This window comes from Vicugna pacos, unplaced genomic scaffold, assembly GCF_048564905.1.
Source record: "Vicugna pacos unplaced genomic scaffold, VicPac4 scaffold_104, whole genome shotgun sequence".
Lineage (NCBI taxonomy): Eukaryota > Metazoa > Chordata > Mammalia > Artiodactyla > Camelidae > Vicugna > Vicugna pacos.
The window spans coordinates 5642422-5656823 of NW_027328784.1; the positions used below are offsets into that span (position 1 = coordinate 5642422).

The 14402-nt window shown below is 47.7% G+C and overlaps 1 protein-coding gene across 4 annotated transcripts in view; it reads left to right on the forward strand.

Moving 5' to 3' along the window:
* Nucleotides 1-6083: 6083 nt before the first annotated feature.
* LOC140694822 (trafficking protein particle complex subunit 9-like) overlaps nucleotides 6084-14402 on the forward strand; it is a 49136-nt gene continuing 40817 nt past the window's right edge. The window contains exon 1 of one of the 4 annotated variants that reach the window (XM_072957875.1): nucleotides 6084-6430. In XM_072957875.1, the coding sequence (XP_072813976.1) occupies nucleotides 6340-6430 (91 nt within the window). In that variant the 5' untranslated portion in view covers nucleotides 6084-6339. The remainder of the gene's footprint in view (nucleotides 6431-14402) is intronic. The other 3 variants (XR_012070462.1, XR_012070463.1, XR_012070461.1) reach the window with 3 other exon arrangements.

Genomic DNA, 14402 nt, shown 5'->3' on the forward strand with positions numbered 1-14402 from the left:
GGTAACACTCCTATCTACCTAGAAAGCTGGGCACTGGAGCTGAGTGTTATGGAAACAGGCCAGCCAAGACAAAAGCACCAATCGGAGTGTTGGAGTACTCAGAATTATTATGCCGGTGGGCTCAGAGGGGCTTCGGCTCCGAAGTTTTGAGTACCTCCAAGACGTGCACATGAGGTTTTAAAGGCTTAGTTACAAGTAAGGGGGGATTAGCCAATAAGGCTCAAAGAACAAAAAGCAAGGAATAAGTACACTGGAGCTTATCAATTTGTAACAGATCACATTACTGACACTTGTTGAGCTTGGAATTACGAGTTAGGTTGTTAGGCCAATAAACTGACACTAAACTTCATATTTACGAGATAGCCCAGCATAATTTAGATCAGTAAACTGACACTTATCACACTTAGATTTGTGACTTAGCTTGTTAGCCCAGCTGGACTTTTCCTTCACATGAGGACAGCTCTCCCACACCCAGGGAACTACTGTGAGCCCTTGATGTTTCCACTAGGGTGGGGTATGGTTTACCCAGGAGGGATGGGGACTATGCACCAACACTCAGGCAGTCTGCTCTGTCTGGGGCTCTGATCTTGTACCATCCCGCTCCCCGCCAGCCCAACACCTGGGACAGTGGAGCTAAGGCAGAGATCCTGCCTGCCTGTTTCCCAGCGTGTAAAAGGGGAATATGTGCTCTTCCCAAGGTAGTTCTGAGCGACAACACCTGCGGGTGCTTGGTTCTCAGAGCAACAGAAAACCCAGCTCCGCGTGGGGGCAACGGGTGTGATCTCCCTAGGGTTTCTGCAGAAGCATCGGACGGAGGGTTGGATCACGGTGGTAAAATTGAGCTGCGGGGCTTGAAGGGTAACAGAAGGGTACAGAGGCAGGTCTGCCGCCTAGGGGTGCCCCCGAGGTAAAGCTTTTTTTCTCCAACTCCTCTAAGACCCTCCCTTCTCCAGATCCCTTCCTTCTCTCTGCTCATCCTGTCCATCTGTATCCCTCCAATTTTCCCGTCCTCTCCACCCGCTCCCATCTTCTCCCTCCCTCGCTGTCCCACCTTCTCTCACAGAACCCAGAGAGGATCGCTGGCCCTCCTGCGCATGCGCAGTCAGTGCCAAGTGGTCCGCTGGTTGGGAGCTCCATATCCGAGCCGGGGATCGGGCCCAAAGGCTTCTCAACTACGTCGCCCGGTAGGCCTTTGGTTCCTGCCTGGGGTCGGGGCCTCTGACTGTGGAAGTGCAAGGTGGGGGGCTCCTGGGAAAGGGGTCAGGCGGCTGCGGGAGGGCGGTCCGCCTGTCACAGACCCCAAGGGCGCTAGTCAGCCCGTGTTCAGATGAATTGCTCAGGCCAGACCCCTCTGCCAGCGCCACCTGCCCCGGCGTCCCGGCCACAGTGTCCAGGGCCTGGTGTGCACCTGCCATCTCTCACCCAGCCGGGATCCCCTCAGTCCGCGGCTGGCGTCCCCTTCCCCTCTCCCTCCCGCTAGTCCTCTCCTCCCGGGCTTCCTCTTCTCGTCCGGCGGCCCGTCCCCGCCCCTGGGCGGGCTGTGTCCCGGGCGGGCGGGGTCTGCGGACCCGGACGGGGGCGGGCGCCTGGGACTGTGGCTGGGGCTGTCCTCCGAGCGAGGCTGCAGCCCGCGTCCCCCTCCCCGCTTTCCCTGCCCCGCGACCCCGGGGCTGCCCTGCTCTCCCTTTCCCGCTCCCTGAGGACCAGCTCTGTGGCGTGGGCGCTGCTACCTGGGCTGAAAGCCTCCGGCTCTAACGCCCAGCTTCTCCTGGTGGAGTCGGGAAAAGGGAGCGTCACTGCTAAGCGAGGTTCTGTCTCCCCCCTCCATGTTTCTGCCTCAGGTAAGTACCTTGAACACTTTCAGGTGTTATGATGGCGGTGCTTGTTGATGTCACGTGTTTTTATAGTGAGAGGGATTGCAGTGGTGAAAGCAGGGCTTGGTTCTGTTAAAAATGTGCTGAAGGCATGAGGCTGTGACATCCTCCTTCCTTCCCTTTCCCAGGGTGAAAGGAGTGATCCTCGATTTTCAAAAGATAGTTACAGTCCTAACTAGCCCAGCCCAGCTATTGTGTGTTAACAGGAACAGCACCACCAGAGGCCTTGGAGACCCAGGGATATTGCAGTCCTAAAGTGCTCCTGGCATAGTTTGGCTTGTTTAGGTTTTTTGTTTTTCTTAAATTGTGGGACAGACTAGTGTATAAACTGAAAAATAATTGTCAAGAAATAATTTTCATAGGACAGTTTTATTGTGATATAGTTCACACACCATGAATTCCATCCATTTAAATGGTACAATTCAGCAGCTTTTTGCATATTCACAGTGGTGCATCCATTATTATTCCAGAACGTTTTCATCACTTCAGAAAGAGCAGTGGAAATGAATGACCTATCCACCCCTCCCAAGTGGTGGTTCTAAAGAAATTTCTTGGCTATTCCTGACCATAAATTAACTTGTTATATTCCAAGAAAAATCTGGTAGGAATTCTAACCAGAATTGAAATGAATCTGTCTATCAAAACAGGAAGAATTTATACCTTTATGGCATAAACTTCTTCTAACCATGAATATATCTGGGACCCTATCTTTTCATCTGACCAGAGCCTGGCCCATGTGAAGTCCTCACTACTTTTTGGGCTTGTGAATGATGAGATTCTATACATCGTTAGTTGCAACTGTAGCCTTTCACAGAAGAGAAAAGTAACCTCAGTGAAGCAAGTGACTCTCTGATGGTCAGAAAGAGTGACAGCCAGTGCTGGAGTGATCCAGTGGACTTGGTGTTTGCAGCTAGATTTCTCGACCACCTACAGTTAAGGGGATTAGAGAGTTCTTTTATTTTTTCTTAATGGCATTGCATTTATTTTTACTTATTTTTTAAAATTATTTTTTATTTAAGTGTATTCAATTTACAATGTTAGTTTCAAGTGTACAGCAGAGATTCAGTTATAAACATATGCATATGTATATATATATGTTTTAGATTGTTTTTAGTATAAATCACTACAAGAAATTGAATATAGTTCCCTGTGTTATGTAGCAGGTCCTTGTCATTTATTTTATATTTACTAATTTGTATCTGTTAATCCCCCCTTTCCTGCCTGCTAAACACAGTTTGCTTTCTATGTCCATGAGTCCATTACTAGGAGCACCGTTTTTCCTAGTAATATATGCTCTTTTGCTGCTTTCAGTTTCAGTAATTCCATCTTATCTGTGGGCGCTTTTCTTCTGGTGGCCTTAATGTGGTTTGCACACGTGGTAATAGAGATCTGTATTTGGGAGAACCCCAGGCCTCGTGTAGTCCCTGGTACAGAGTGCCCACTGAATTGATGCTTGAACTGGGAAAAAAGCACAGTAAATGTTGGAATTTCCACTATGGTTGAGAATTCTATAACCTCTTTTGACAAACTTAATATTGGCTGCACCCATTCTGGGTAATTTGGTGGAAATTCATGTTATGGTGGTGAAGAGACGGGGCCTTGTATGCTTCTTCTCTTTCTGTTTTCTAACACTCATTCTCCTGGGCCTTCCAGATCCTCCCCTAGAAGTGCCAGGTCTGGCTTGGTGCTGCACTGAGGCAATATTTGTTAATAAGGCCCTTTCCTCATCTCTTCTGAGCCTCCGGTTTTTTCTCTGCACAATGAGGGCTTAGACTAGATAACTACTTTTCAGTTTCTTTTAAAGCCATGTTTCCTTTGAGAAACAGAAAATGCAAATCTCTCCTCTCAAACCAACCCTTTAGATTTTGAAAAGTCCTCCAAGGAGTGACATAGCTCTTTGTGGAAAATGAATGTGATTGTGATTCCAGGTGACACAGAAAAGACTCTTCAGAGATTGATTGCAGGGAGAGGGCAGGAAAGGGGCAGTATGTCACACTTTCTAGTGTGAGCACTGGAGCAGGGGCTTGGATTTAAATACGGTGTCTGACGTGGCCTCTCTCTAATCTTGTAGAATGTGATAAACTACTCTACCTCAGTTTCTTGATGTGTCAAGTTGGGGTGATAATATTTTAAGGCTTTTGTGAAACATTATGCAAATAAGCCATTTGTGTATGGGTAGAAACAAGACCTGCTAGGGATTCAGGGATTTGTTTAAAAAAAAAAATCTTGTCCATAGCACTCTGTCTGTGTGTATTTAGTAGTTCCTGAAGGGTGAGGGTGAGTCTAAAGTCCATCGTGGATCAGGTGGCCCATGATTCTCTGTGCCCCTGAATACCCCCTCCTCCCCAGTCCTCTTCCTCAGTCCAGGATGAAGTTCCCTAGTAGATTTACTCAGAGGTCTTGTGAAAATGGCTATTCATTTTATTGTTTCACCAAGAAGGGCTGCCATCCTGATCTCTGTGGTCAGGTTTTGAAGGGCTGCCATCATGATATCTGGTAAGAATTCTATGGAATTGGGTGTTTCTATTTAATGAAAAGAAAAAAATTACAAATAGAAAATTAGAACAAGGATGGTCACATGGGCTCTTGGAAGTGGACACCATTAGAAGTTGGAGGGACTAGTGGGCTCAGTGGGAATGTTAACTGAGTGTATCTCATGGGCTGGGCATTGTCCTATTTGTACTGTGTGTTCCTTATTTGAGACAGTGAGCTCACCTAACCTCGAAAACCTCTTTAAAAAATTAGACTTTTTATTTTGAGATGTAATGTAGATTCCCATGTGGTAGTAAGAGATAATATGGAGAGAGTCTATGGACTCTTTGCCCAGTTTTCCTTAATGGTTCCATCTTGCAATATTGGGGTACAATTCATTACTGACTCACTAACAATTTGAGGTTTGTGTTATTGCCCTCATTTCTATCCACGATTAAATTGGGGCTTAGAGAAGCACACAGGCCTGCCCAGGTCACCCACATTGTTAGTGCAGAGCCTGGTGAACGTGGGCTTGGGATTCCCAGGAAGTATCATTATGATGGTCTTTGGCAGGGAGCAGCATTCACTTTGCTTGTTTATTCATTCATTCAAGAAACATTTATTGAGTAAATTCTGTGGGTCAGATGCTTTCTTAGGGTTATCTGATTCTTCAGCAGTACTGAGAACCAGGAAATATTTATATTTTTTAAACTGAGAAAATTAGCTCTGAGAGGTTATAACTCCCCCAAAGGAAGAATAGCTCATAAAGGGGGGATAGTACAATTGTACAGTCACCACTTTTTATGCAGGTGGTACCCTATGCATTTTACATTTGCAAACATCCGTAATCCAGATATATTCTTGCAAGGCAAGGATTTTTTTTAATTGATGTATAGTCAAGTTTACAATGTTGTGTCAATTGCAAGGTGTTTTTTGACTTTTGAATTAAAAAATACTTTTTCAGGAGGGAAATTAGGTGTATTTATTTGTTTGATTTTTTAAAATGAGGTACTGGGGTTTGAACCCAGGACCTCGTACATGCTAAGCATGTGCTCCACCAATGAACAGTACCCTCTACCCCAAGGCAAGTTTTCTTATCCATTACTATGAAGCTAAGGGGTTCAAATAAATTGAATAGGAATCCAGATCTTTTAATCCTACTGTGGTCCTTCTCTTTATATTCTGCTGAAGGGGGTTGGGGAAGCATTTCCTTTGTTCATTTCTTTATTCAGCATTTTTGAGCAGTGACTTTGCATCAGGGCCTTGCTAGGTGCTTGGAAATAGAAAATAAGAAATGACCTTTCTCTGCAGAGGCAGGAAGCCTAGACCAAAAGCTGGGTAATGTGATCCGAGCAACAGTAGCCATGTGCAGACTATGAGGACAAACTGTACCCCCGGATTTGCTTTGGCTTCCCTTGCCTTCTGTCTGGTACACACCAGGTCACCGCAACCCAGATGGGCCCATAGCACACAGCAGAGTATGTACCTCGATCTCCTCTCCTGTCTCGGCAGGGCCTGCAACATGAGCATCCCTGACTACGTGCAGTGTGCTGAGGACCACCAGACTCTTCCCGTTGTAGTCCAAACCATGGAGATCATCTCAGAGGAGAATTTCTTTTGCATCTATCAGCTACTCACCTCGGTGAGCCATATCAGCCCATGTGGCTCCCAGTGGACACTCTGTATCCACTACAGGCACCGCTATGTGCCCGAGAATGGGTGGAGCGTCTTCCAGAAACACTGCAAGGTCGTGGGCCTTGTCACCATTACCGACTGTCTCTCTGCCAAGGCCTTGGAGAAGCTCCACGTGCAGAGGAGCTTTATGGCACCTCGATAATGACTCTCAGCTCTTTGTCTTTGTACTGCATGTGGAGGAAGTCGAGCAGCCGCGCACCGATGTTGCCTTCAAATTTAGAGGACTGCAGGGTGGTGGAGAAGAGGATCGAAGGCTTCACTGAGTCACTCTTCATCTTGCTCAATTCCAAGTGGCTGGATGGTGGCCCCAAGAATTCTGGGGAAAAGATCCCCCTCCCCTGCATCCCGTTTGAGAAGGAGGACTTCATGGGACTGGACACAGACAGCAGGTAAGTTTACCTGGAGGCCAGTCCACCCTGGCTTTGTGCCGGATTGCTTCCCTACATCCAGAAAGGGATCAGCAAGGAAGAAGTCTGTCTTGTAGCCAAGGGGGGATGGAGATGCAGCCCGCCGGTTTACAGACATTTCAAAGTGAATCCGCCTTTGTTTCAGAGAGATCCTTTTAGGGTTAGTGTGGACACTTACTCCCGCTTTACAGCCATGACCATGGTGGGACCCCTGGGGTTGCTGTCCAATAAAGTAGCCAAAGCCACTGATGCTAGGAGCACTGGGGAGGAGGCTGGACTGAGCTGAGATGTGCTCTAGGTCAAATGCACATCAGACACTGAGGCTTGTCTAGTAAAAGTATATAAACTATCTCTTTACTTCCTATATTGATTACATGTCAAAATGATAGTATTTTACATACAGTAGATTAAGTAAGATCTGTTCTTAAAATCAGTTTCTAGTATTTGTTTTTTGTTTGTTGGTTTGTTTCTTTGTTTACCATTTTAAACGTGGCAAATGGGAAACGTTATTTACATGGCTCTCATTTCATTTCTGTTGGGCAGCCTGTCCTGGGACAGTCTCATCCCTTTGCTTATAGATGAGATGCTGAACCCCGAGAGGCGGAACGAGGAGCTGGTTGAGCTGGGGCTGGAGCCGGTGTCTCCTGCCTCCCAGGCCCAGCACCTATTCTGCTCAGGCCCTCTCTTCTTGCCCGACAGCCTCCATGCCAAGTTAGGACATCAGAAACACCGCCGGGGACTTCCGAATGAACTCCTTATGCAGGGAAAGGCGTATCACGGTGTATGGGACAGAGCAGGGAAATGTTCATTCTCACTTTTTCCCTGTGATTAAGTCAACGGCCCCACATTGCCTCGGAAGTACAGACGAGCTCTTCTGGGCTGCCTACCCCCCCAACTTCAGCTCTGTTTCCTGGTGTATCTGTTGTGCTGTCCCTCAGGCAGAAGAGGGTGAGATGCCTTTTCCGAGACGTGGAAACCTTTGCTGGGGAGAGTGAGGGAAGCTGTGTTCCCCCGGCCTACGGCCTCTGTCCTTGAGTCTGGAGAGGGCTCATGGTGGTCCCACAGGTGACGGTCGGAGAACCTGGCACATGTTTCTGGGCCCGCTGTGAAGGAAGTGCTCTGTGACTCTTGAACTTAGCTAAGATCAGATCCTACTCTCTGGTTGTTGGTAAGTTGGAGGAGAAGATGCTAGAGAATTGATAAAAAGAATGTCTAGACCAGCCCTGTGAGTGAGAAGCACAGGGGACACGAGTCCCACCTGCGAGAGATAATGTAGCGGGCTCTGGATGAATTTTCTGTTCCTCCCAGACATACCTCTATGACTTAAGGAAGGGGAGAGGCATGCTGTAGCCATGATCTGTACTTGTCCTCTCAGGGCCCTGTGATCTACATGCCCGCACTCCCCATCTGCTTCTTAAGATGAGCTGGCATGTATAGGAGCCTGGGCACTGCTGAGGGCATAGCTGCCAGCACCGTGCTACACCAAGTCTGGCTCCGTTCACCTCTCCTGTCAACACCTGCTGAGGCCCCAGGCATTAGTCAAGGTAGGTGCATCAGTGCAACATAAGCAGGGACCACTTCTCCCCCTGGACAGACTGGTGAGTGAGCAGTGGAAGCCTGGAGCCCTGCCCCAGCCCCCACGCCAGTGCCTCCTCTTTTGTCATAGGAGGCACTGGTGATATTTTTGCTCAACAAATGCTTGTCTCTGAGTCTGCAGCCCCACCAGAGAATGCCAGATTGTTTTTGTCTTTTGAAGTCTGCCCTTGGGACTTGGCGGAGTATCCGGATGTGTAATTAGCCCACAGTGGTTGACACTGTCCCCATTGTTTACCCAGAACCTCGTGTACCAGGCATGGCTCCCAGTATCGAAATACAGCAGCGCATTAAACCTCCCTCCTTTTGGGTCTGTCTGTTCTGGTACCATAAGGGCTCAGCCAGCTTCTGAACGTCAGTGAGATAACGCGGCCAGTGAGCTCGGGTCAAGCACATTCTCCTCCAGTCACTTTTACCCCATTGTTGCTTTTAGTATTCCACAGTCATTAATTATTTAAACAATTCTTTGGTACAGGAGCAGAGCCTAATTCTCTCCTGCTACTCTTGGTGGAAGTGAGTAAAACGGTCCAGACTGAAATGCGACCACAATTTGTAGCTCAAAAGCTGCCTTGAAGCTTGTAGGTGGAATTTTGGTTAGGGGCGCTGACCACGTTGGGGTCCCCCGGCAGCGCCGCTCCCCTTAGGTCCCTGCTTTCCCTGGAGCAGGGGGTGAGGGTGGGTCTCACCATCCCCTCGTCCCTGGCCTCACACACTCATGTAAATTCTTGTACATGCTGTCAAAATCATTTTTGTTCTTGTGTGTTTCTAATTTTCTCTTGTTCCTCTTTTCCTTTTTCTTTATTCCTTTTTCATTTGTACTGCCCAGTGAGCATGTTGTTGCATCTGAAAATGTGGGCTGTGCACACCCTGCATTGGAAATAGCCAGATTGCCCTCCTTACTGTCTCCATCGCTTTAAAAAGCAAAATCTTAATATCTGTCTTGATCCATGTATTATCCTAGTCATTTTGTATTTTCTAATGTTTTGGAATATTTGCTTTGTTAGCACATTACCCACTGGTGTTAGATACCTGTTAAAATCCTTGCTTTGAGGGACCTGTTTGGTCCTCCTTTTATTTGGTGACAAATGCGCCCTTATTAAATTTGTTTGATTGTTTTGAAGAAGTAAGATGCGAATTGATTTAGTCGGCTGCTCAGGGATTCTTTTCATGGAGTATTTAAACTTGTAAGGTCAAACTCTGCAGCATTTTGCTCGATTCCTGCTTTTACACAAACGTGCTCGGCACGCGGTTCCTGGCTGTCGCTGTGTGACGTGCGTGACGGCGCTTCCTGGCCGGCGGTCACTGGTGAGGAAGTGGCCGGCTCGGGGGTGACAGCTGCAGGGGACGCTGTTGGAGGAAGCGGTCACCGTTTGGTTCTTTAATTTTTTTTTTTGCATTCAACTTCCCCGTGCCATTTACTTTACTTTGCCTTCATAAAGGGGCAGAATTGGGTCTAAAATCCATGACACTATTTGTTCCCTTTACGAGGCTGGTTTTTCTGGGTATCAGGACAACATGACCTTCTCCTAAGTAGCTGGCTCACCTGGATCTGTTGGACACAGGGACAGCTAAAAGGGCCGTAGCTTCCTCTCTGCTCCAGCCAGTGGGCATTCAGAGCTGGGTCTGTGGTTTGCCTCAGCAGCCGTGCAGACCTCCCTGCCCCGGCCTTTACTTTTAACCCATGTTTGCAGTAAAGAGTTGAATCCGTTTCTGTTGCAGCTGACATCCACCACTGACAGCCGTGTCGTTAGTTTGTGGTAGTCAGTCTCCAACACCCCAGACAACCGTGAAGGAAGATGATTTGGCCGACCTAGGACCCTGGATTCTCACCCTCACCATGGTTCATCTCACCCGGTGGAAGGGTGTGGTCACCACCATCATGCTGACCATGAGGCCTTGTTTCTCCTTTCATGCTCTGGTCCAAATGTGGACACTTCATTTTTCACTGAATCTGTCTCGCTTGAGACAGGCCAGAATATCTGAATGAGTCCATCACATTCTGGGTGGGGAACAGAACAGAAGTAAGTGTCGCAAGTAGATGGAGTCTAGGCTGTCCGGGTTGGCAAATGCAGGCTGGGATCTGTGATGGCTGGGCTGTACACTGGACACAGGTCTTTCCCGTGGCTCCCGAGAGCCCAGGAGTTGGAGTGATAACAGCCTTGCGTGGGTTCCCCCATCCTCATCTGCTCACTGGCAAGTGTGTATGCTAATTAGGAGCTCCCCCAGACCTCGGGCCCTTCAAAGCTCAGACCACGGGAAAATCTTGAGTCCCTTCTCCTGGGCCTCCTGTGTGAGAATCCAGTGCCTTCTGAGGTGACCAGCGGCAGGAGATGCCTCCCCCTCCAGGGAGCACCCTACGGCGGACTGTTAGTGCACCATGCTGTGAGCTTGTGTGTTTCCGGCCATGGTCCCTGCAAAACCACACTTGAGATCAGCTTATTGGCGAAAATAACAGGACTGATTCCAGGGCAGGGCCGGGGGGAGGGAACAGTGGAAATTGAATGTGAGCTGAGACAACTAGGTGGGTGCTGAGGCCGTTACTAAAATGGGGAGTCTGGGAGGTACCTGCCAGGAAACGAATTCCAGAGTAAATGGTGGACATGAGGCATTTTTAAGATGCCATTTTTCATCCAAGTTAGGACTTCAAAGAGGCACTCGGCTCTATGAGACTGGGGCTCAGGTGAAGGAGCTGGACTAGAGATACAAGTTGGGAGTCGTCATTCTTAGCTGGTGTTCACAGCCTTGCATGTGAATTAGATCATCTCGAGAGCTGCAGACTGAGGCTGAGGGAGGGGAGGGCTGTGCCTCGGTTGGAGGTAAGCCCAGACCATGCAGCTTTGGTGTGTCAGCCAGCGGCGTTTATCATTTTCAGAGCAATCCCATTTATCCTTAAGGGGCCTGGGGGTCAGCAGGGCCAGCCAGAAAGAAATCCAAAGGGAGAGTCTTGGCCACGTGTGCGTCTTAGGAAGGTGCAGAGGCTGCAGGATACGGAAGGTTAGAATCCTCAGAAGCTGGAGTTGGAGTGGGGAGAAGGTATTCACAGTCACCTGTGAGGGAGGGAGGGAGGCCTAGGGAGTCCCCACCCTACCGGACTCGCTTTCCCATGAACAGGAGGCAGTCAGACAGAGGATCTGAGGTAAGAAGGATGGGCACTGGGAGGGGAGCCAACCTGGAGAATGGTGCTTGGAAAGTTCTGGAATAGTCTCCCTGAAAAATAGAGTTAAAAATACCCAGACTCTTAAGAATATTGTTAGTGACTTGGGAGGAGGCAGTTGTTTTTCTGGCCTCCTAAGTGTAAGTCATGTATCCAGGGATACACAGAAGATACGGGCAGTCTGTTCCGGGGACTTGATCCTTACCAGGGGGATCAGTGCAAGTTTAAAGGGGCAGAAGGGCAGCGGAGCGAAACTAGCCAGGCCCCGTGTCAGGTAGCAGTCGGCCGCCCTACTTGCGTGTTTCATTCACATCCATGACTCCCAGGTGGGCGCTGACAGCCCCCTTTTGGGGATTGGGAAGCCTTCTCAGAGGGGTTAAGGAATTGGTTTGTTTAGCGGTTGATAAATGCTGTAGCAGGATTCAAGCAGAGCCTTGTCAGACTTCAAGGGCATGTTCTCTCTACTGTTTCCAGTACTTCCCTGTTATACCTGGAATGGTGAAGTGGGTCAGATTTGGAGCCTTTCAGAAAAAGTATGATTTAAGTGCCTCAGGACTGTTTCACAAAGCTCAGCGTTCTTTGATGGTTCTGAAGCATGCAGTGCTTTTCGCCCCACAGAGGTAACGTCTAACTCCATTGTCGATGATGTGGTTGCAAATGATATACAGGTGTAAAACCACACTTCGCAGCTTCTAAAGGGAAACTCTCCAATTCTCCCTTGGTCGGCTTTCTTCCACGGGGTGTAACTGTGCTGCAGCATAGGCCTGAGCTTCCGTATGGAGTGAGGATTTAATATCCGAAGTTAGCATAAAATGGTCAGATGAAGAAAACCGACATTGACAATTTATTTTTGGGTTTCATTAGTCAAGATATACTATCAGTTAATGGCCCATATAGCAAATGAAATTCAGTATAGGACATTGCATTTCTTCCTTTCTATTCAGAGTTCTCTTACAGAATAATGTTGCCTGCTTTGGAACATCAGCTCCACCACTCACGGCACCTATCAGTGTGTTGGTGTAATCTGGGCTTCCTCAGCCCCAAACACTTCAGTGCAGAATCACGGGCTGTAGACGTCTGTTAGTCACGCAAATACTTCTAAAATTATATGATGCCAGAAAAGAAAGAAGAGAGAGAGAGAGATTGCCTTTATCAAAGTTCCTTTCAGTTCTAACTGCAAACTGTTGTTGAGCAGCTCTTGTTTCCTTTGGATATGAATATATACATTTCTTTGCATGTAACCTAGGTTTTGGACTAGAACACCAAGTTCTTGCTGTCCCCAAGCCACAAAAATAGTAGCCAAATTGCACACGTGTGAAATAGTTTATACTTTTTTCTGAGAAAGTATCCTTGAATTTGGGACTTGGACTGTGATTTCTGCTTTTTGCTTCCCTCAACCGTCTTGTAATCTCTCACTCCTTCCCACGTGGTTCCCAAGTGTTCGTGGTCTCAAAGGAGCGGGCAAACACCCAGTTGGTCACCATGTACTGCTGCTATAGATAGAGACCAGACAAGACCTAAAGGACATTATCGGAGAGGAATTCCTGGAAGAAATGGGCTCTACATTCAGTTGTGAGGACAGAGTAAGAGTCAGCCAGGAGAAGGAGTCAAGAATGTGTCTCAGATCGCAGGTGCAGCCCGGGCAGAGGCCTGGAGGCTTTTGGCGTGGGCACCCGGGGAGAGTGCCCTGTGCAGTCCAGGGTGGAGGGAGCCCCTGCTGGGGAGGACACTGGAGAGAGTCCGGGATGTAGGGCTTTGGAAGAAGTTGAGTTTTACTAGAACTGACACAGTAGGCAGTGAAGGGTGTCAACAGAAGTGACCCTCAGGAAAGGTACTTCTGGTTTTGCTTCTGATATTCTACAGACCGAAGGATCGGGACGGGCGAGAGCAGGTATGTCTGTCCCTTTGAGACCCAACCGGTCATTCATTTATACATTACACGTGCACTTCTGTGAGTCTAGGGGAGAGAGCGTGTAGCCACTTTAGTAAGCAAAATGTATTTGATTCTTGAGAGCTTAGCATTGTCAGAAGTTGACTTAGCCTAGAATGTTCTAGGAAGAGAGGAACAAATTGTGGAGGTTGGAGGGAGGGAAGGCTTCCTTGGGAAACAGTCAAAATGAGACTGGAGCAAGTGGGAAGTAGGAGCAGGTCAGGGGCCCCTGTGGTCACTGGGGACCTGTGTACTTAGGTGAGGATGGGCGAGCAGGGTCTGGGGTGGGGCTAGAACTCTAACAGGGAGCCTCTAAAGGGTTTGAAGTGGGGGTTGATGTAATCAAATTTGTGATTTGGGAAGGCTGCCGTGGCTCTCTGTGTTTGTATAGCGGGAAAGAGGGGGTGGGTGCCACCAACTGGGGGATCATTAGAAGACCATTCACAGGCTGGGATATGGGCATCGGGGCTACTTGGGGATGGCAGGGGCAGTGTGGATGCCGGCTTTCCTTATTGGGGGACTTGTTAGCGGGCCGACCTAGAGGCATTTTGTGGCTGGAAGAAAACTGATGTAGGCCGCCAGGTGGATTTTCCTCTTCTCTCCTTCCCTGCCTAGTGTGATGATCTTAGCTCAGCCAACATTTGGAACAAAAGAGCTAATTTCCAGGGTTGCCCAGGACTTTGTAGAGCTCCTTCGAGTGAGATCTGATCGGATTTAGGTTTGTGTTCAGATCTGGATGTTCACTTAGCTAGAAACGTCCTGTCATTTCGATTTCCATAGGGGTTTTTTACTTCATAAAGATTGCTTTCTTGGTGAGAGGAAATTTAATACAGCTGTTGTCTTTTTCAAAAAAATCATATCATTTAAGAACATTAGTATTCAAAAGAATAGAAATATATAAAATATTTAAGGAAGTCTTTGGTGTAGTTTCTTTGCTTTCTGAGCTAATGTGGAGTTAGAGCCTTTGCATTACTTCATAGCACATCCTTGTCAGTATTTAAAGAGCTGATAGTGGGCGCCCCAGGCCCCACCTCTCAAAGAATCGTTAAAGTTTTCTCTGAAATAGTGAGGTCATAAAGGTCTTGTTTTCAGAAATCAAACGGTTTATAATACGCAGCATAGCCACATTTATAAAATAATAATTAGTTCAAAATTAAGAAAGTGAAGGATAATTGATTTTTTTAAAGCCTATACATAAACTTTCTTGTGCTAATGTTGCAAGTGGAAATTTTGAAAAGAAAAATCCTACTGCAATATCATCTACATGGAATACATAT